The 20467-nt window shown below is 59.8% G+C and overlaps 1 protein-coding gene across 1 annotated transcript in view; it reads left to right on the top strand.

Moving 5' to 3' along the window:
• Positions 1 to 20467, top strand: part of COL18A1 (collagen type XVIII alpha 1 chain) — a 42245-nt gene that overhangs the window by 14953 nt on the left and 6825 nt on the right. Inside the window, exons 3-16 of the mRNA XM_059820823.1 lie at positions 14388 to 14932; positions 17876 to 17959; positions 18052 to 18111; positions 18294 to 18432; positions 18544 to 18647; positions 18735 to 18761; positions 18853 to 19023; positions 19130 to 19156; positions 19231 to 19293; positions 19400 to 19486; positions 19642 to 19695; positions 19770 to 19919; positions 20069 to 20131; positions 20218 to 20262. Of these exons, the coding sequence (XP_059676806.1) occupies positions 14388 to 14932; positions 17876 to 17959; positions 18052 to 18111; positions 18294 to 18432; positions 18544 to 18647; positions 18735 to 18761; positions 18853 to 19023; positions 19130 to 19156; positions 19231 to 19293; positions 19400 to 19486; positions 19642 to 19695; positions 19770 to 19919; positions 20069 to 20131; positions 20218 to 20262 (1619 nt within the window). The remainder of the gene's footprint in view (positions 1 to 14387; positions 14933 to 17875; positions 17960 to 18051; positions 18112 to 18293; positions 18433 to 18543; positions 18648 to 18734; positions 18762 to 18852; positions 19024 to 19129; positions 19157 to 19230; positions 19294 to 19399; positions 19487 to 19641; positions 19696 to 19769; positions 19920 to 20068; positions 20132 to 20217; positions 20263 to 20467) is intronic.

The following is a 20467-nucleotide window of genomic DNA, read 5'->3' as shown; positions in this document are numbered from 1 at the left end:
CGAGGACTAGTAGATCTCTCACCCGGCATGTTTGGTTGTTGGCTAGAAAGGGATGACATGCTTTCGGGCCTCATCCAGGTCCTGTTGCCTTTTCCCAGCGCCAAAGAAAGCTGAGATACCTGCTCTCCACTTGCATGGAGCAGCAAAAGTAGGCACGGACAACATCGACCTGTTTGACCCCTTTAATGTCCGTCGCCAGTGGTGCTTGGACTTTCTCAAAAGATCTAAATTTTGCTGCTTAAATACTTTCTGTGCCAGTGGAGACACAGCCTGTCATCCTGGTAGGGAGCAGGGGATTTCAGCCTTGGCTGACATCAAGCTGTCATCGCTCAACTTAATTTCAAGGTGTTCAACTGATTTGTTTTTTCTTTAGCGCTGGGACATGTGCAGCTGGGTAGGTTCAAGGGCCGGACAACACTTTCCCTGTTTAACTGGCCCCTCATCCAGGCTGCTGACGAAGGCATTAAATAGCTTTGATCCACCCCCAAAAGGGTCTGCTGGACATCTCACCCCCACGTATTCCGCCACCTTGGGTGGCAGAAAGCCATGGCGAGGTCTGGCATGAAGCACAGTGCCCAGCAGACAACCCTGGGATGGGATGGGGTGCCAAAGCAGGATAGCCAAGCTCGGCTGCCTGGTGCAGAGGAAACTTTGGAAAGAGCAGGGAAATGATGCCAAAGTCAGCAGCACAGGTGAACTATTGTCTAAGGAGTGCAGAGAGGTGGAAGGACCACAGAGTGGACAAGGAGTCTTATTACAAGCACAGCCGGGGGCTTTGAGAGGCTCCAACCTAAACAAAGTCCCCTGCGCTGCAGGGGGGTAGCGTTGACAAGACTGAGGCTGGTTGGATGAGCGGGAGGTTGCAGCTGAAGTCCAAAACCAAAAACCCCTCCCAGATCCCTCTTTTCTTTTCCATTCCCTAGCAAAATAGTGGTGCTCACCACCTGGCCCCGCAGCAACTGCATGAGCTTGGATTTTTGTTTGCTGCAAGCTGCACTGAGGATGAGGTTAATGAACTGCTGGGTGGGTTTCCCTCACCGTAAAGCTGCGGAGAGGCTCCATAAAGCACCCACAAGCTGCGGCAGTTGCGTCTTGCAGCAGCACGGAGCAGCTAGCACCCGGCATCCCCAGCTTGCGGCGGATGCAGGACGGATGCTGTACCGCGGGATGGATGCTGTATTGCTCCATCATAGCTTCAGGTACTACTTTGTTTGGCAGCTCTTCTGTGTTTTGTATGGTGAATTGGGTTTTTTTTTAATCTGTGCTGGTATTTTCCTCTGCACTAAAGTCCTGAAAAACAGCTGGGAATGGGCAACTCCCAGCTTTTGTCATGCAGCCTTCAAAGCTGGTGCAGGGTTACTCTCCGGCAGCGCTCCTTGACATCGGTGGCAACATCCTGGCATGGTGCAGCGTGCAAGCAGGGTTGAGGGGTGGGCAGGGTGTCCCGTGGGCCCTTTCCCAGTCCCTCTTGGTGCCCAGCCCTCTCTATGGCTGGGAATATGCTTGTGGGAGTCGTGTCCTGACGTTTTGGGCTTCGTTGGCTTCTCTGCTGTGTGATGCTGGAAGACTTCCTTTGTGCTCCAGGGAAGCGTACCCTGCCTGGGTAGCTTGTCCTCCTCTTCTCCGCTTTGCTTTGTGCAAATGAGCAGGTTGCAATGGCATTGAGTCAGCTCGCAAACCCTCCATCCCAGCCCTGATCTTCCCTCATCCTGTGGTACAGCATCCATCCCATAGGACAGCATCCATCCGTGAGCCGGGATGCCGGGTGCATTGGTCTCCCTGTATTTCTAGATAAATAGGTGCCTACGAATAGGGATGAGCTCCCCAGCATGGACCCGCTCAGTCCCTCACAGAGATGGGGACCGACCCCCCTCTCCGATAACCGGAATAGCCTCCCTGTGCCTGCCCGAATGGTGGTCGCGGGTGCTGATGGAGCCCCCTCGGTGCGGAGCCCCCTCGGCTGCGTGCTGGGGCAGGAATGCCAGGAATGCGATTGAAATTTGTAGGGCAGGAATGCCAGGAACGCGATTGAAATTCGGGGCTTCCTGGGAGTGTGGCTCCCAGGCTGAACCGGGACCTTGGTGGGGGTGAGACGGGGAGTGCGTCTTCCCCCTCCAAGGAGCAATTAGTCTGCAAGGTGATTTATTAACACCAAGGAGCGTGAGTGAGGGGGTCGCATTCCATCCCTCGCCTCCCCTCGCTTTATCTCCGGGCTGTCGGTCAGCACCGGAGGGAGACGAGTGATAGGAAGCAGAGCCGGTGGCCCCTGCGGAGGGAGGGCTTGGGGGGACACACCGGTGGTGGGGCTGGGGGCTACAGGTCACACCAAGCTCACCTTGCATTTTAAAGACCTTCTTGCATTTTTGAAGACCTCCCTTGGGTTCGGCTGTGCCTGGAGGTTGATGGCCACTCTCTACCATCTGGGGTGGCCAGAACACCTCACAGGGTGTCCAAAGTCATCCCAGCCCCAATTCCTTGCCCCCGCTGCCTTGTCCTCCTGCCCATGTGGATGGGGAAAAGGGGGACACCAGCATCTCTTGGCCATGCTTTCTCTGGCTTGCGGCTCCTGGTCTTCGCTGGAGGGTAACGAGTTACAAGGCAAACTCAAGATGCCTTCGGTGAGACCTGCCCCTTGGCGCACTGTTCCCCGGGGGCTTGACCCCCATGGGTATTTTTAGCCACACTTGGAAGGAAGGCTGTTTGCTTTGCTCGCCCTGCCCGCTGCCTTTGCCCACATCATTTCCCATGAGGGCTGACAAAAATACTCCTTAGATGAGTAGGATGGACGCCCCAGCACAGCGGGTGCCTCCGTCTCTGCTCAGTTTGAGAGTGGGAGAAGGATGCAGGTGACGGCGGGGGTCTGGGTATGGCTGCCCTTCTTCCCCCCTGGGGTTGTTTGATGGCTCCCTGAGGCAGTCGTGACATTTTCACGGTTTATCTTATCAAGGAATTTGCTGGGAGGATGTTTCTGGCTCTCCATGAGTAAACGTTTAGGAATGCTGTGGTCCCAGGGGCTCGGCGGTGTTGCGCAGCCAGAGGCAGGGGGGAAACACTGGCCCACAGGCAGGTCTCGGCAAACTGGCACCTGAATCATTTTTGGGGCTGTGACGGGTGCCATCACTAATGCTGGCTCGGCCCCTGTGCATCCTCATCCCCAGCCACTGCCTTCCCGTCTCCCTGGCTGAGCTCCCGTCCATGGGCTGGGTCCCACTGTCTCTTCCCGGGGGCTGTCTCCGCATGGGAGGTCAGCAGCTCGAAATGTGGCAATATCCTCTGCGTGTGTCTCGATGAGGGTTTTTTAACTGTTGTTTGGGCTTTTAGATGAAGAATGGATTAAAACCCCAAACATCGATAGCATTTACAGATACCATCTGCCGCTGACAGTTGCTGAATTTTTCTGCTCAGTGCATGAGTACTCCCGCCTCCAGCATTTTGGCTGTGCCAGTGTCAAAGTTTTCTTCCTTCCCCAGCGGCATCCATGGAAGGGGAGATGTATGGATGGGGAATCAGCGGCGGTCCCAAACGCTTGCTCTCCTGCGGTTTTGTGCCCTTTGGAGGTGGATGCTTTCTGGAGCACTCAATGGCAATGTTGCCATTGCTGGTGGTAACCTGGCAAGCTTTCGGCCAGCTGCTGAAGTGCCGGTGGGCTCTGGAAAGATTGTGGGGCTGTAGTGTGTTTGCATTCTGGGACTGATCCCAGACATCCTTCCTGCTGGTCTTTGGGGGGGCATTTCATGGAGCACCCCCCCAACACAATGCTGTGCGTGGGTCAGCGCAGCTGCTCCGAAGGGACTGGGGGCATTTGTAGTGGTGCCTAAAAACAAAAGGCAATTTGCAGCCATCCTGCCTGCGGGCTGGCGGGGAGTCGGGACTGGACTCAGGCAAACAGAAAATGGATAAAAATAGCCCAGTAATGGGCAAATTTGTTAATTAAAGCCCCTGATTTCTAAGGAAGGCTCCTTGGGAGCTCTGCCATGGGATGCTGTGAGCTCCATCACTCCCCAGCTCCAGGGGCACATGGCTGAGTGGGGGGTGCCCTGGGGGGGCTCTTTCCCTCTGTGACTCAATCTCTTGGCAGCGGGATCCGCTGTCAGCATTAAAGCCCTTCCTGCAGCCGCGCTTAAGCTTTTTGAGCTCAAGGCTTCTCACTCGGGACATCTCGGACCTGGGGTCCCCCACCGGTTTGCAGAGACCTTCCCTCAAGATGCGAGCAGGGGGAGGAAAGAAGCCGCAGGTCACAGCTCCTGGCCTGCACTCTGTCCGACTGCACCCTGCAAAACCCGCTGCCGGTTCCTGCCCGGACCTGGGTGACCTCTGGGCTCGTGGCCGAGATAGACCACCAGGATGGGTCGTCACCCCTGATGGGGTGCAAGAAAATGGGTGTCCTGAGGATGCTCCCGCGCTCTGCTCGGCTTGAGGCTCCCTCTGCTGTCCATCTGCCTGTCCGTCTGTCCCTCCATCTCTGCCTGTCCATCTGTCCCTCCATCTCTGCCTGTCCGTCTGTCCCTCCATCTCTGCCTGTCCATCTGTCCCTCCATCTCTGCCTGTCCGTCTGTCCCTCCATCTCTGCCTGTCCATCTGTCCCTCCATTTCTGCCTGTCCGTCTGTCCCTCCATCTCTGCCTGTCTGTCTGTCCCTCCATTTCTGCCTGCCCAGCTCTTGCTGGGGCATCCGGCCTTGTTCTATGGAGGGGGGGGGTTTGCTGAGCTGGGCTGGGGCAGGGTCCCTGTCCCCTCCTAAAATGTTGTGGGGAGAGCAACCCAGCGCTGCCCCGGCGAGAGCTCCAGACGCGGGTTGGGGACGCAGCCGAGCCCGGTGTGTTCGTGGCCAGGTTTGCCCTCCCCGGCCACCGCCACGGGCTGCTCCACCGGCACGGGGTCACGCGTGGCCGGGTCGCTTGAAAACTGCTCACTCGACCCCAGTTTGACCCCTAAAGAATAACATCGTTATTCTTTAACCACTGATGGGATGCTGCAGGTCTGAAACCTGCGTGACAGGCTCTTTTTCCCATCTTTTTCCCTCTTTCTTTTTCCCTCTTTCTTTTTCCCTCTTTCTTTTTCCCTCTTTCTTTTTCCCCTCTTTTTCCCCTCTTTTTCTTTTTTCCCTCTCTTTTTTCCCCTTCCCTCCCCTTTTCCCCCCTTTTTCTCCCATTCCCTCCCTTTTTCCTCCCCTTCCCCCCTTCCCCCCTTCCCCCTTTCCCCCCCTTTCCCCCCCTTTCCCCCCCTTTCCCCCCCTTTCCCCTCCCTTTCCCTCCCCTTCCCCCCCTTCCCCCCCTTTCCCCCCCTTCCACCCCCTCTTCCCCCCCTTTTCCCTCCTCTCCCCCCCTTCCCCCCCCTTCCCCCCCTTCCTCCCCCCTTCCTCCCCCCTTCCTCCCCTCTTCCCCCCTCTTCCCCCCTCTTCCCCCCCTCTTCCCCCCCTCTTTCCCTTCCCCCCCTTCCCCCCCCTTTCCCCCCCCCTTCCCCCCCCTTTCCCCCCCCCTTTCCCCCCCCTCTTTCCCCCCCCTCTTTCCCCCCCCTCTTTCCCCCCCTCTTTCCCCCCCCTCTTTCCCCCCCCTCTTTCCCCCCCCTCTTTCCCCCCCTCTTCCCCCCCCCTTTCCCCCCCCCTCTTTCCCCCCCTCTTTCCCCCCCTCTTTCCCCCCCCCTTCCCCCCTCTTTTCCCCCCCTCTTTTCCCCCCCTCTTTTCCCCCCCTCTTTTCCCCCCCTCTTTTCCCCCCCTTCTTTTCCCCCCCTTCTTTTCCCCCCCTTCCCCCCTTCCCCCCCTTCCCCCCCTTCCCCCCCCTTCCCCCCCCTTTCCCCCCCTCCCCCCCTTCCCCCCCCTTCCCCCCCTTTTCCCCCCTTCCCCCCCTTCCCCCCCCTTCCCCCCTTCCCCCGCCTTCCCCCCTTCCCCCGCCTTCCCCCCCTTCCCCCCTTCCCCCCCCTCTTCCCCCCTTCCCCCCCTTCCCCCCCTCTTCCCCTCCCCTTCCCCCCCTCTTCCCCTCCCCCCCTCTTTCCCCCCTCTTTCCCCCCTCTTTCCCCCCTCTTTCCCCCCTCTTTCCCCCCCTCTTTCCCCCCTCTTTCCCCCCTCTTTCCCCCCCCTTCCCCCCCTTCCCCCCCCTCTTCCCCCCCCCTCTTCCCCCCCCTTCCCCCCCCTTCCCCCCCTCTTCCCCCCCCTCTTCCCCCCCCTCTTCCCCCCCCTTCCCCCCCCCTTCCCCCCCCCTTTCCCCCCCCCCTTTCCCCCCCCCTCTTCCCCCCCCCTCTTTCCCCCCCCTTCCCCCCCTTCCCCCCCCCTCTTCCCCCCCCCCTTCCCCCCCCCTCTTTCCCCCCCCCTCTTTCCCCCCCCTCTTTCCCCCCCTCTTTCCCCCCCCTCTTTTCCCCCCCCTCTTCCCCCCTCCCCCTTTCTCCCTGCCTCCCCCTTTTTTTCCCTCTCTCTTCTCCTTCCCCCCCCTCTTTTTCCCCTCTCTTTTCTTCTCTTTCCTTCTGGGAGAGGACTGAGCCCGCAGTGAGCAGGACAGCTTCATCCCCATTTTCCAGAGGGACCAGGCTGTACTGGCGGATGCTGGACAGCAGTGGGACGATGCAGCCAGCCTGTTCAGGAGGGAATTGGGACCAGACTGGGTCCAATTTTGCTTTTAAAGAAGTGGAAGGTCATAATGAGCTTCCGGCAGCATCCCCTGGAGCGTGCAAAGTGCTTTTTGGGAACCTTTAGCCTAGAGGAGGCTAGCACAAGGGGTTTCCTCTGCTCTGCCAGCAAGCCAGCTGCTGGGGCTTCCCTTTGGGTTAATACTTCTCCAAAATATTGCACCGGCTGGTACGTTCCCTGTCCCTGCCTGGCCGCTTGGTAAGTGGCAGAGCTGAGCACGCTGGGTTGGGATGCTCTAGTACCACCCGTGCCACCAGGCCACCCTCCGAGCCCTTATTTTGGAAATCCCAGGTCCCTTATTTTGGGATGCCCCAGCCCTGGCTCCTTCCCCCGGAGCTGCCGGTGTGGAGGTGTGCAGTGAAATGAAGATCATTGACTTAACGAGGGCTGGCGGTGGCAGCCCCACACGTGGGGAGGTCCCAGGGGATTGCTGCTTTGCTCTGCTCCACTATCATGAGCTGCCTAATCCCAGCAGAAGGGAGAAATGGGATTTTTTCCAGCTGGGCATGTGTCTGCACATGCTTGGGGCACCCCAGCATGGTGCCACCACCGAAACCCTCCCAGCTGAGAGAAGGCGGCTCATCGGGGCTCGTGATGCTCCCCGCTGGCTCTGGGAGCTGCCTTAGGGATGCTGCGCAGCTCTGGGGGGCTTGTATCGCATCCCCGCTGCAGGCTGGCATCCACCCCACTTATCTCCCCCAAATTTGGGGGAGAGGCTGTGGGAACACCAAGCTTGTCCTTCCCACTGGTGGGAGAGGAGCAGCAGGCACCGGCATCCCTCTCAGATGCACCAAGGACGCAGGAGCGTCCCGCACCCTGCCGGGACGCCGCACCCTCGCCCCAGGGGAGCAGAGCCGGGCGCAGCGGGGTCCCGTCCAAACACGCCGGGGCGGGTTGGCAGGCTGGCTCCTTTCATCAGGTTGATGGGAGCACATGAGCTTTGGGCGGGCCGTATGGAAACTCTGATATACGGACAAAAATGCGTCCCGCGCTCGATTAGTCGTGGGCTGTTCCGCAACACGCGCCCCTAACAGCATCAGTCGTGGGGCAAGCCTATTAGCAACAGCTACAGCATCCTTGCCATGCCAGCTGCCATTTTTAAGGGGAAAACTGACCCGATTCACTTAAAAAGTAGCATGGGAAATGTTGCGCAGACTGCAGCTTTCCCAGCTGCACAGCATCCGGCTAGGGGGAGCCAAAATTGTCACCTCACCTCCAATGTCCCTTCTTGGGGACATTTTTTGAGCCACAAAGGTGACTCGCCCCACGTCATGGCAAGAGCAGCATGGCAGTGTGGTCCATGGGTGTGCTGCATCCTGGCAGGGGACCGGGGACTTGGTGGTCCTCAGGGATGAGGGCTCATTGTCTCCAGAGCTGGGCATTGTTGAGGTGAGGAAACAGGCCAGATAAGTGGATTTTTGGTGATTTTTTAAGCTGGGGTGAAGAGCAACTGAATTTTTTGGGCGTGGGAGAGCGCCAGCGTTCCCCAGGGGAGGTTTTCATCCAGGCTTCAGGAAAACTCGAGTGTTCGAGGCTGTGGTGGCTCAGAGCTCCTGGCTTCCAGGCACCACTGGTACATGATGCTCATGGCAGGGGGGGGGTCGCAAACACTCCCCTCGCTGTCCTGCAGCAGCATCTGGGGAGGTCCTGGCCCTGGAACTGAGCTGGGAAAGCGGCTCAAAAGCACTTGACTTTTGGGACTTGTTGTGTTTCCGGACAGTGGAAATCTTGGAAATGTTTTCTGGGATTTTTTTTCCTTCCTCATTCGGTTTTGCTCTGAGGTTATAACCTTTCCCAAGACCTGGAGGGGGTGAACCACGCATCCGCTGAAGCTGGGCATCCGTGGGGACTGTGTCCAAGTGTGATCCCTCCGCATACAGCTCTCCATGACAGTAATTTAACCAGAGCCACTGAGCAGGGAGAGAGGATTTGGGATTTTCTGGGCAGGAAGGAGTTAAAAAGCTGGCAGCAGCAGCTGGGACAGGGAACAGGGTGCGTCTGAAGGCTGGCTCGGCTCCCAGAGGTTTTGGGGGGCTCAGGTGGGTTTCCCAGCCAGGCAGCAGGGTCCCTGGGGGGCCGTGCCGGGTGCGGGGAGGCTGGCGCTCGGGAGAGGAGGGTTTGGCAGGGCCGGCGGCGCGGCCACTCCTCCCGCTCTGCTCTGGTTTGAAGGGTCGTGCGCCGGAGCCGGGGAGAAGAGAGCGATGTGAGCGCTCTGTGAGTCTGGACGGGGCAAAAGTCCTGCCTCTTCCCTCCTTTTCCTCCTCTGGCCTCTTGGTTTCATCCTCCGAATCAACTGGGCTCGTTTTCCCTTCCTAATGGCCCCAGCCCCACCTTTCTTGGGGTTTCTGCTCCTCTTGGCTTGCTGCTTCTCCTCCTCTGAAACGCAGCTCCTGGACGGGATTTGGGGCAGCACGAAGACCACAGGAAGCCCAGCAGCACCCGGCGAGGGAACTGCGACGCTGGAGCCACTCACCTCTGAAGCAGCTCCCACCCCCAGCACGTCCCTGGGGACGTGGGGTGGCCAGGCGGTGGGGGACGTCACCACCCCACAGTGCCAGGAGCAGGATCCCGGCACAGCAGCACCTGCGAGCGAGGGGCCCGCGACCGAAAACACCGAGCAGTGGGACGGGAATGCCACGGGGCTAGTGGAGAGCACGGCATGGCCAAACATCACTCCTTCCCACAGCACGTCACCTTCCCCTGGCCAGGATACGGCCAGCAGCTCCACTGAGGACCCACAGCTCCTGGGGACAGGGACCACCAAGGAGGACCTGCAGCTCCTGGGGATGGGGATCACCGAGGACGTGCAGCTGCTGGAGACGGGGACCACCAAGGACCCGCAGCTCCTGGGGACGGGGACCACCGAGGATGTGCAGCTCCTGGGGACGGGGACCACTGAGGACCCACAGCTGCTGGAGACGGGGACCACCGAGGATGCGCAGCTCCTGGGGACAGGGACCACTGAGGACCCACAGCTGCTGGAGACGGGGACCACCGAGGACCTGCAGCTCCTGGGGACAGGGACCACCGAGGACCTGCAGCTCCTCAGGATGGGGACCACTGAGGACCCGCAGCTCCTCGGGATGGGGACCACTGAGGACCCGCAGCTCCTGGGGACGGGGACCACTGAGGACCCACAGCTCCTTGGGACGGGGATGCCCGCAGCGATGGGAACACAGGTGTTCTTGCAGAGACCGGCAGGTCCCCGGCCAGGTAGTGCCCCTTTCCCTTTCTCACCAGGTGATGGTACCCATGAGCAGGCGGTGCTCCCCCAAGACCCCACAGCACAACTGCCCCGACACCGCCACGGAGCATCGCTTGCCCCACCGAACCTGCGGCACAGCACTGGCTACTGGGGGCTGGCGCTGGCCGGCACAAATGGGAGCCAGAGTCCTCCTTTGCCTAACAGGAGGGTGGCTAATGGTGTGGATCCTCCTCTTGTCAATAACTCCGGTCCTCTCAAGTTTGATTTACTAACCGCCGCTACTCAACTCTACAGTAGTAGTGGCACAGGGCTCGCATCCTTCTTACCCAGACTGATGCCGCCAGCTGGCCATTGCCTGCCCGTCCCGACCCGCCTGCCCTTCTGCAGCGTGCTGGGCACCGACCATTTCAGATTACCGAATTACCTCCGCCACGGCAGCGAGGCGGAAATTCGGGCGGCTTTGCATGAGTGGGAGGGGCTGCTTGAATCGCGGTGCCATCGCTACGTGGAGTGGTTTCTCTGCTTGCTCCTGCTCCCCGGGTGTAGTGCCTCAGTCCCCATAACCCCCCCGCCGTGCCAGGGCTTCTGCGAGGCTGTCAGAGACCTGTGTTGGATGCACTTGGCCGGTGGGCGTCTGCCTCTGCCTTGTGATTCTCTCCCCGAGGAGGACGAAGGGTATTCTTGTGTCTTTATTAATGCTTCTGCAGGTAATGTGGCTGGGTGATGTCCACGTGTTTGTGTGTGTGTCTCCCCTCCCCAGACTCCTCCAGGTTTTTATGTGTGGAGGGATGCTTCTGCCTTGTCCCCATGGGATGCTGCTGAGTCCAAGATCACTTTCCATCCGGCCTCAGCTTCTTCAAACAGGGACTGCCAGCGGGTTTTAGCTCTCTCCGCAAGGCTGAGCATCACCATCCCATCCTCGAGCCATTTCACCCCCAGTGAAATACAGTGGCCAGGTTAAAAGACAACGTCCTGGTGGCCAGGACAAGAGATGCTCCCCAAGTGCATCGTGCTGGCATTGGGGGCTGGTTTGCAGGTGCCATAGCGCACAGCGAAGGGCTTTGAGGTGTCTATCCTGGGAGCGGGGCTCTTGCAGAGCTGGCAGCTCCCCGCAAGGACAGGGGAAGGACCAGGACCCTGTGACCACCCAACCGCAGCAGCATCTGGGGCCATGGCAGTGAGGAGGCTTCAAGGTGACCCGTGGCCGTGCCTGCACGCTCCCCTCTCCCAGAGCGGCCCTTTGCCTTGGGGTCAATGATTTACCCAACGGCTAATGTTTGATCCCCCCCGCTTGGCAGGCGGGAGAGGTTACTTCACCTCCAGCTTCATCATTAGGTGGCTGTGACCCTTCTGTATGTCAGCCAGGGACTGAGACATGCCTTTTCGGCAGCGGGGTGAAAGAAAGGGAGTGGGGGGGGACTGGCGCTCGGAGAAATGCACATCAGGGTGTAAGAGCAAGAACACAGTTTGGGATGAAAGCAGGAGCGGGACCTCGCCACTTCCCCCGCTGAGCTCTCTGAATGGGGCTGTGTTCCCACGCGGCTCCCCCGTGCCCTCGGGTGATGGCCTGGGGCTGCCGACCAGGAGCAGCGAGACACCCGCTGTCATCAGAGGGGTGATTTAGCTGGGGGCCAGCAGACAAGGGTCGCACATGTGGTCCCCTCAGCGTCAAAGCAGCTCTGTTCTCCGGCTGACCCCGGGGGGATGCGGCGGGATCATGGGGATGCTGGGGGGGGACGGGGGGAGGCCTGTGCACTCCTGGATGGGCAGCCTTGGGAAGGGGTGGGGGACGTGGGGACTGTGGTGCACCCCATGGAGTGACTTGAGATGCTCCTGCATGCTGGGGGTCCCCTGCACCCCAGCCAGGATGGGATGCACGGGGCCACACTTGCAGCCCCGGCTCGGGTCAGCCAGGAAAGTCATGGCAGAGCGGGAAGGTGGCTTGGAGCACCCCTGGGTCCTGTCCAATGGCAACAGGAGCAAATGGCTGGGTCGCTAGAGACATCCCCACAGCCATCCCGTGCCAGCACCCATCCCGAAACCGCTGCAGCGTCAGCTGTCTCTGGCTATCCGTGCTCTGGGGTGGGTGGTGCCGGTTTGCCGCAGGGAGGAGGGGGTGTGATTTTTGGGCTCTGGGTGCCCTTTGGAAAAAGCAGGTATGGCCTGAAAGGTTTTGGATTGAGAAGGGATACTTGACTTTTGCAGGGGAGCAGCCATTTGAAGGGGTCTCCCCTTACCCCCCTTCCCCGCTCCCCAGCCTCGCAGCCCTGGCCTCTGCCTGCTTTGCGTGTTGGGCAGGGGAAAGATGTGTCCCCGTTTGCTTTGGGAAGCGCCAGCACCCAGCTCCCACCCCGGGCTCGGGGGCGAGTGGCATGTTTGGAGAGGAGGGAGGATCCCAGAGCCGGCTGAAACGCCAAGGGGAGCATGGCTGAAAATTTCATTGCTAACAAAAGCCTCTTTCAGCCTGTCCCCCATCATCCCAAGCCCCGGGTGCAGAGGATGGCTTGTCTGGCTGCAGAAATTGCAGCGCTGGGTCTTACACCCATGTGGACCCCCGGGAGGAAGCTCTGGTTTCCTCTTCCCTTAAAGCTGCTGTGAATTTGGCTTCCTCCAGCCCAAGATAGGCTCCATCCCCGCATCCTGGTGTTTGCGATCGGCTTGGCCGCAGCCGCCTGCTGCAGGGTGGCTGATGCGGCTGGGGACGGCACAGCTGGGGACGGGTCAGTGGGAGCGAGCTTGTGGGGTGCCTGAGCATGGGGTGCCTGAGCATGGGGTGTCTCAAGGGTGGGTGCCAGGCTGGGGCTCGCTGCGGGCCTGGGGGAGCCTCACTCACTCGCCCCATCATTTTTGGTGTAGGGCTGCGCACATTTGGGGATGAAAGGATGCTGGGCTCCAAAGGATGCTGGGATCCAGGATCCAGAGGTCCTTGCAGCTGGCGAGGCAGAGGGCCTGCGCTGAGCCCTTCCCCTCCGAGCGAGCTGGAGATGCCCCATGGGGAAGCCCGATCCCAGTGGTGGCAAATGAGGGGGTTAGGGCTGGTGCAAGAATGTGAGGGAGATTTCCTCCCAGTTGGGGGCTTAGTTTTGGGGTGCCAATCTTGGGAGGGACTGGGAGCTTGGGGGAGCAGCGTGGGCACAGAGTAGTTTCAGAGCAGCAGGCTGAGGAGAGGATCAGTGGGTCTGGGGTCTGGCAGAGAGAAAACTTGCCCCCACCTCTAATCGGTGGCATTTCTAACGTCTCTGCTGCCTGGGTCCCGGTCACGGGGCTGGTGCTGGCATTGCAGCTCAGCAGCGAGGGGAGGCTGGGCATGCTCTGTGTGCGCAGGTACCCCCAGGCTTTGGAAGAAGCACCCAGATTTTCATCTCCTCCCACCATCCCAAGAGACATGTTTTCCTTCCAGGCTGGGCAAGGCTGGGCTGATTTCTTCTTTATTTTTTTTTTTTCCCCCTCTTTTTATTTTTTTTTAAGAGCTCTGGAGGGCAATGCCTGGCTCCGGAGGGTGGAGGTTCCTCGCTGGTCCTCCTGGGCTCAGCACACCTCTGATACCCCCCCATTGCTCACGTGAAACGCCAGGGATAGAGTTGGGGACGTTGAATTGTCTCAGCTCCTGCTCCTGACTCAGGATGGGGCCAAAATCGGCACTGAACATCCGTTCCTAGTATGGAGCCCTCAGCCGTTTTAGAGCCGAGGTGGTTGGGTTTCCTCGCTCCCGGGAAACGCGGAGTTAAAAAGCACACGGCATGCTCGCTCCCATCGAGTTGGCACCCACCCCGAGCAGTTGACATAGGAGAGGAGGAATCCAGCGCCCGGTGTGTGGGCGATGAGGATGTGCCTGCTGCCAAAACACAAAACAACAGGAGCTGGCGTACAGAGGGCCGGCTCACCCCGGCCAGATGTTCAGCTGCGTCGGGTAGGAGAGACCGTCCCGAGCAGAACTTCCCTAAGCGCCTTGAGAAACAGGAGTCGGGAAAGGAGGCGAGCTCCAAATTGAGATCATCTGGGAAGCTGACGGGGCGCGCCGGCTCGAGCCCCGTTCCCAGGGTGTTGCAAGGGGATGGCTCTGATTTATTTCCAGCTGGGGTGACCCTGTGAGCTTGTCCTGGGATGACGTGGTGGGGGTCACCGTGACCCCGGAGCGGGTACGGATGCAACACACTTCCTCATGGCTCCATGGTTGTTCAGCATCCTGGTTCTCCAGCAGCATCCCCCACTGCCTGCATGTGCATGTTGCTACTATGGGCAAAACCCCTTTGGTTTTATCCCATCTCAGGAATGTTCTGGCTGTGGTTGGAGGGCCAGCAGCAGGGAATGGGCATGGGAACGGGTGGCATTTTAGGAGCCGCACCCCACATGTGCAGTGGGAGCAGCTCAAGAAGCGTTGCTGCCTTAGCCAACCTGCGGCCTGAAGGAAAATCCCAGGCCCTGGGGAGAGCGAGCAGAGGGAGCTGCTGAAGAGTGGCATTTGGGGGAGGGATGGCTAGTGGTGTCCCCCCAGGGTGCCTTGCTGGGGGTGACCATCCTCGCCAGGCCGGTTGTGATCGTCCCCTTTCCCTTCCTCTTGCAGAGAACCTGAGCGCTGAGGTCAGCCTCCTGGCGCTGATCGGAGACCCCCCGCCGGAGGAGATCCTCAAAATTTATGGTCCCGACAACAACCCCGGCTACGTCTTCGGCCCCAATGCCAACACAGGCCAGGTGGCCCGGTACCACCTGCCAAGCCCGTTCTACCGGGACTTTTCCCTCCTATTCCACATCCAGCCCACCACCCCCCGGGCCGGTGTGCTCTTTGCTGTCACGGACTCCTCACAGAGCATCATCTATGTGGGCGTCAAGCTCTCGGAGCTGCGGGCGGGCAAGCAGCAGATCATCTTCTACTACACAGAGCCGGGCTCACCAAGCTCATATGCAGCAGCGACCTTCACTGTGCCCACCTTGCTCAACCAGTGGACGCGTTTCGCCATCAGCGTGGAGGAGGACGAAGTTGTTCTCTACCTGGACTGTGAGGAGCACGAGCGGGTCCGCTTTGAGCGTTCCCCGGATGAAATGGAGCTGGAAGATGGCTCCGGGCTCTTTGTTGCTCAGGCTGGAGGAGCTGACCCAGATAAATACCAGGTAAGGCCTTGGGTCACTCTAAGGAGCATCTCCAAGGAGAAGCCTGGGTGAGGCTGGAGGAACGTGACACCAGCCTGTGCCTGTTGCACCAACCTCTTTGCCCAGAAGACAGACCAGCAGCCATGCTCCACATGTGTCCTTGGGGAAGGAGACGCTTGAGATGGGGGGAGAGGTGACTGGAGACACCACCAACTTTATTGTCTTGGGTCACATCAAGACAAAGCTCTCAAGGTGGGCTGGCAGGAGGAGATGGGGCTGCGCTACAGCAGCCACCGTTGCCCATACCTTTTCCAGCAAATGCATGGAGCCTCTTCAAATCTCCTCATTGCTAAAAATACCCAACTCCTTTGGTGGAGGAGCTGGTTTGGCTGGTAAAATGTCTCTCTTAGCTGGAAAAAATGCTTGGGCCAGAGCATATCTTTGTTGGCTGACATCGGGCAGTATCTGCAGGAAGACTTTGGAGAGCAAGGAGAGAAGGTGATAGCTCAGCCTGTGATTTGAGCATGACTTATGTTCTAGATAAGGTTTATGGGAAGTGTGGGGAAAATGCCCAGCTGACGTGGAAATCCTCCACAGTGCTTGAGGAGAGGAAAGTTCAGGATTGCACCGCCGGGTTTCTCCTGGCTTGAGCATGGTTTTCCCAGTCACTGAGGCTCTGCTGAGTGGAGCGATGCTTTTTCTGGGGAGCTTTGCAAAGCCCATTTCTGAGCTTAAACATCATCTTGACTAACGAGTGGCACTGCCACAGTCCCAGTTAAATGACTTTGGGCAGGGAAAGCTCCCCCAGGAAGGAGTTAATGATTGATGGGCTAGAGCCTGGTTTGCACTGGGATTCGGGTTGGTCCTTTGAGGTCTCAAGAGCAACTTTTTGCTCTTGAAGAGCAGTTTTTTGCTCTTGAACATGCTGGGAGGGCCAGGTCATGGCCGTGGAGGAACGCCTCTCCCCAGATAGAGAGGGTTTGGTACCATTTGGAAGGCAAAGCAACAGCCCGAAGCAGAGCGAAGCGCTCCTGCCTTTCTAGCAGGTGATGTTCCCGAGCTTGCCAAACACCCGATCCCACTGCCCGCCCCCGATTTTCCCGCGGGGAATAGCTGGCCATTGAGGGAAGGAGGCTGACTGCCTTGGCTGGCCGAGAAGGCAGCGGGGAGCGCGGGCTTGGATGTCTCCTTGGCATCTGACTGCCTCGTGGTATTTCCATAGCTGACTAGCCCCAACTCGTGTTATCTGGAACTAACGGGGCATCAAGCTGATTAAAACCTGGCCCTCGGTCAAGCCACAAGATGAGCTGCTCGTGGGCAGCTGGAGGGCTGCTGGTGGGGTCTCAGCTGGCATCTGTGCTTCTTCCCGAGTTGCCTTTGTGCCAATGGCATGAAACCTGGAGGGACAAAGCCTGCGGGTAGTGCAGAAGCCCCTGGGACAGCAGATATCAAGGGGGTTACCGTAAATGGGGTCTCAGCTGGTGTCTGGTGGGAGGGTTTGTTTGCAGCTGTATGCATGGTAAGATCTACAGTGCTGCTGCCCCCTTTATTGGGGCAAAGAGGCTGCAAAGGGTCTTTATAGCCATCCCTTATGGGGATGCCTCGGTTCAGGGCTGGAAGCGTATTGTTTCCAATGCCCCTGGCAAGCCCCAGGACCGGGAAGGCCACACTGGAGTGTTGCATTTATCAAAGCCTGGGCTTGCTGCTGGTGCTCAGTGGGGAGGAGAGGGATGGATTAGAGCTGGCTGTCACTAGGTCAAGCAGCTGGAGGAAGTCACAACCCACCTGGGGGGCATTTGCTTGTGGGAGGGATTTATATATACATTTTTATTATCCATCTATATATATAAATGTAATACATTTATGATCTATTGTAATTATTATATATATTTATGATATATTATAATTATTATATATCTATAATATATTTATAATATATTCATATTATAATGTCATAGCCAGCCTGGCTGAACTGCAGCTGCCCCTAATTCTTGTTTTCTTAAACCCATCATGTTTCCTGAGCACAGCTCTCTTTCCCGGACATGGTGTGCTGTGCTTTCAAGTGAGCCCAAATATTATTTTAGGTGTCTCGCACGGAGAAGAGTCACTGAGCGGGAGGTGTCTGCCCTGTCCGAGCTTGCTTCCCAGCGTGGTCCCCAGCACCTCCCTGCTGGGATCAGAGGGATGGGCAGCACCCCGTCCCGGCAGCATCCCTGTGTCCTGTCCCAGCAGCAAGGACCTGGGCTGGGCTATGAGATGTGCTGGGTGACCCCTATTACCATGGGAGCCGCAGGGTTCAGGCTGGTACCCACACACCCTCCCTGGCTGATATGGGGATGCTGCCCTCCTAGGTAGCGCATATAGCTCTGCTATGGGGCTTCTTCTGGAGGCAGCATCCTGAGGAAGGAATTTGTGGTGGTTTCTTGTACAAACAAGCGGCTTGGGTGTGTGCGGTGCTTGCAAAACCCAAATAAATGGTAAGGAAGTGCAGATTAACCTAAGAAACACAAAACCAGGACTGCGGTGGAGGGACCAGCCAGCGGCCCTTGCTTGGGGTGGAGAGGCCATCTGTGGCTGGGGAGCCCTCGGGAGAGGGGGGATGAGGAGCATGGCCAAAATGTTGCTGTCTGGCTGGATGGATCCTGGCCACCACCTCCACTCGGCCCACCCAGTGCTGCAGCCAGCACAGGGCTTTTTCCCATGGCTCACCGAGCCATGCCAGCAGCTGCAAGGTTGAAACCTCGCTGTGCCGGGACACAGATGCTCAGATGGAGAGTGCTCTCCACACCAGGCAAATAAGCCTGATATACGTGGGGCACCTGGGGACATGGTGGCTGGGTGGTCATGTCATGCCATGGGGTGGCTTGCGGCACAGGTCTGCCCGTGGCACATGTCCATCCATGACACATATCTGCCCGTGGCATGCGTTTGTCCGTGGCGGCCCTCAGCATGTTTTCCTTCCAGGGGGTGATTGCTGACTTGAAGCTGCAAGGGGACCCACGGGCAGCCGAGCGCCAGTGTGAGGAAGAGGAGGACGACACTGAAGGGGTGAGTGCTGGCAGCACGGCTGGGGCAGGCTGCAGGGCTGCCACACCGTGCTCCCGGCTGACCCCTCGCCCCTTCTTCCCCGGCAAACACAGGTCTCTGGTGATTTTGGCAGCGGGGCAGAAGGTGGACACCAACCCTCAGGGAAAGACAGGGTGAGTTGGTGCCTGCGGGTGTTGCAGTCAGTAACAGGACCTCAAGATTTTAGGGACGAGGAGGGCTGGGTGCCCTCCATGGTCGAGGTCCTGGGGTGCTCGATGGGGTCCCGGTGCCTGTCCCTTTGGAGAGGGCACTGGGAGATGAATGGCACTGTGGTGTCCCCTTATTGTTGGCACAGGGTGTCCCGGGGCTGGTGGATGCTGTCCCTGTCACCTCTCCCCCGGTGGCAGCGGGCAGCGGGCCGAGGAGCAGCGGGGGCTCCTCGCAGCACGCTGAGAGGACCAGAGCAGAGGAGACACTGCGGCTCTCTGCCGGAGGTAATGCCACCGGCAGCTTTCCTTTTCCCGGCCGGCCCCTGGGCACACCAGCGGGGACATGGTGGGGTGGCCGTCCCTGAGCACGACCAGGTCCCTTTTCCCTTCCCACAGGCACTGGCCCCAAAGGTGAAAAAGGGGAAAAGGGCGAACGGGGCCTGAAAGGGGACTCGGGGACCGGCAGCATCATGGGGACGGGCAGTGTCAAGGGTGAAAAGGTAGGTGAGAGCATGGGGACCAGGGGGCTCAAGGATGCCAGTAACGTGTCTGTTTGATACCTGCTCCTCTTTGTTTGTGTCCCACAGGGGGAGAAAGGAGAACTGGGCGTTAAGGTGAGCATTGCTGGGGGAGCCAGGGCAAAGCCATGCCTGCTTGGGCTGCCACCCCTGCGGACGTGCCACCCATCCCTGTTTCCCTCCCCAGGGCAGTGCCGGATTTGGCTACCCCGGCTCCAAGGGCCAGAAAGGGGAACCCGGCGACCCCGGTCCTCCTGGGACCCTCTCACGGCACGCTGATGGTTCGGTGGTGGAGCAGGTTACTGGTCCCCCGGGGCTGCCGGGGAAGGATGGACCCCCTGGCAGGGACGGCGAGCCCGTGAGTTGAGCCCCCTACCCCTTGGGTATCCCCTCTCCCCCCACCCCTGCCTGCTCGCCTGCCTGCCTGCCTGCACACTGACCTCTCCTCTCTCTGCCGTCCCTAGGGAGATCCTGGCGAGGACGGCAAACCTGTAAGTGGGGTGGGGGGGTGCCTGCCACCCCCTTGCCTCGCTGCCCACTGACCCCTCACCGCTCCCCTTCGCAGGGCGATATGGGGCCCCAAGGGTTCCCTGGGATGCCGGGGGAGCCTGGTCTGAAGGGGGAGAAGGTGAGTGCTGGTGCCGGTGTGGGGGGACAGCACACACCGCTGCTTCCCCTTCCTCTCGCTGGCAGCTGGGCTACGCTCGCAAACCGCGCTCTCTCCTCTATGCCAGGGTGACCCAGGCATGGGGCCGAGGGGACCTCCTGGACCACCCGGTCCCCCGGGACCACCAGGACCCTCCTCCAGGCATGACAAACTGGTGGGTGCCCCTCGGGATACAAGAATTTTGCGGGGGGGGACGGGGCCATGTAGGAGCAGGATGCTGCCACCAGCCCCTGGGCAGCATCCCTGCACCGCTGGGCACCCCAGCCCTGGCCGTCAGTGCCTGACATCACCCTTGTGCTTCTCCCCCAGACCTTCATCGACATGGAGGGCTCCGGCTTTGGTGGTGACTTAGAGAGCCTGCGGGTGAGTGCGGGTCCCCTTGTGCCGGCAGGCAGCGGGGGGACACGCTCAGCCATCGTCCCCTCCCTCTCTTCTAGGGTCCGCGAGGGCCACCTGGTCCCCCAGGGCCACCCGGCGTGCCCGGTTTGCCAGGGGAGCCGGGACGGTTTGGGATGAACCGCACGGACCTGCCAGGACCGCCGGGGCTGCCGGGCAGAGATGGGACCCCCGGGCCCCCAGGGCCAGCGGTAGGTGTATGGGGTGGCCGAGGGGACCCATCCTAGGGCCACCCAGTGGCGGTGGGGCTGTAACTGCCCCCTGTGGTGGTGGGGGGCTCAGTGCCCCCCAGCCCCACGGGGTTTCCCCGCACTGGAGCCAGCTCTTGGGCATCTTGCAGGGTCCTCAGGGTCCTCCTGGAAGTGACGGGGCAGCTGGGCAGCCGGGGCCCAAAGGAGAGCAGGTGAGTGTCCCCTGGGCTGGGGAGCATCAAACTGCTCCTGGAGCAAGGCAGCTTCTTCACATCCTGTTCTCCCTCCTCCTCTCCAGGGTGACGTGGGTGACCTCGGCCTTCCCGGCGCACCAGGACCCAAGGTATGATACCTGGGGCAGGTTTCTTGGGTGAGGGGAGAGGGGTTCCATTTGCAATGCAGCCTGGAGGCAGGGATGCTGCTTGGGGGTCTGCCTTATGCTGGAGCTGGGAGGGGGGATGCTGGCATTTGGGTTCCTCCTGGAGTAGAGCTGTGCAGCTGCTTAAGGGTGCATGGAGCTGCCAGCCACCCCTGGGATGCTCACCAGG

The sequence above is a fragment of the Gavia stellata genome, chromosome 8, assembly GCF_030936135.1.
Source record: "Gavia stellata isolate bGavSte3 chromosome 8, bGavSte3.hap2, whole genome shotgun sequence".
NCBI lineage: Eukaryota > Metazoa > Chordata > Aves > Gaviiformes > Gaviidae > Gavia > Gavia stellata.
This window is presented reverse-complemented; position numbering and strand designations above follow the sequence as displayed.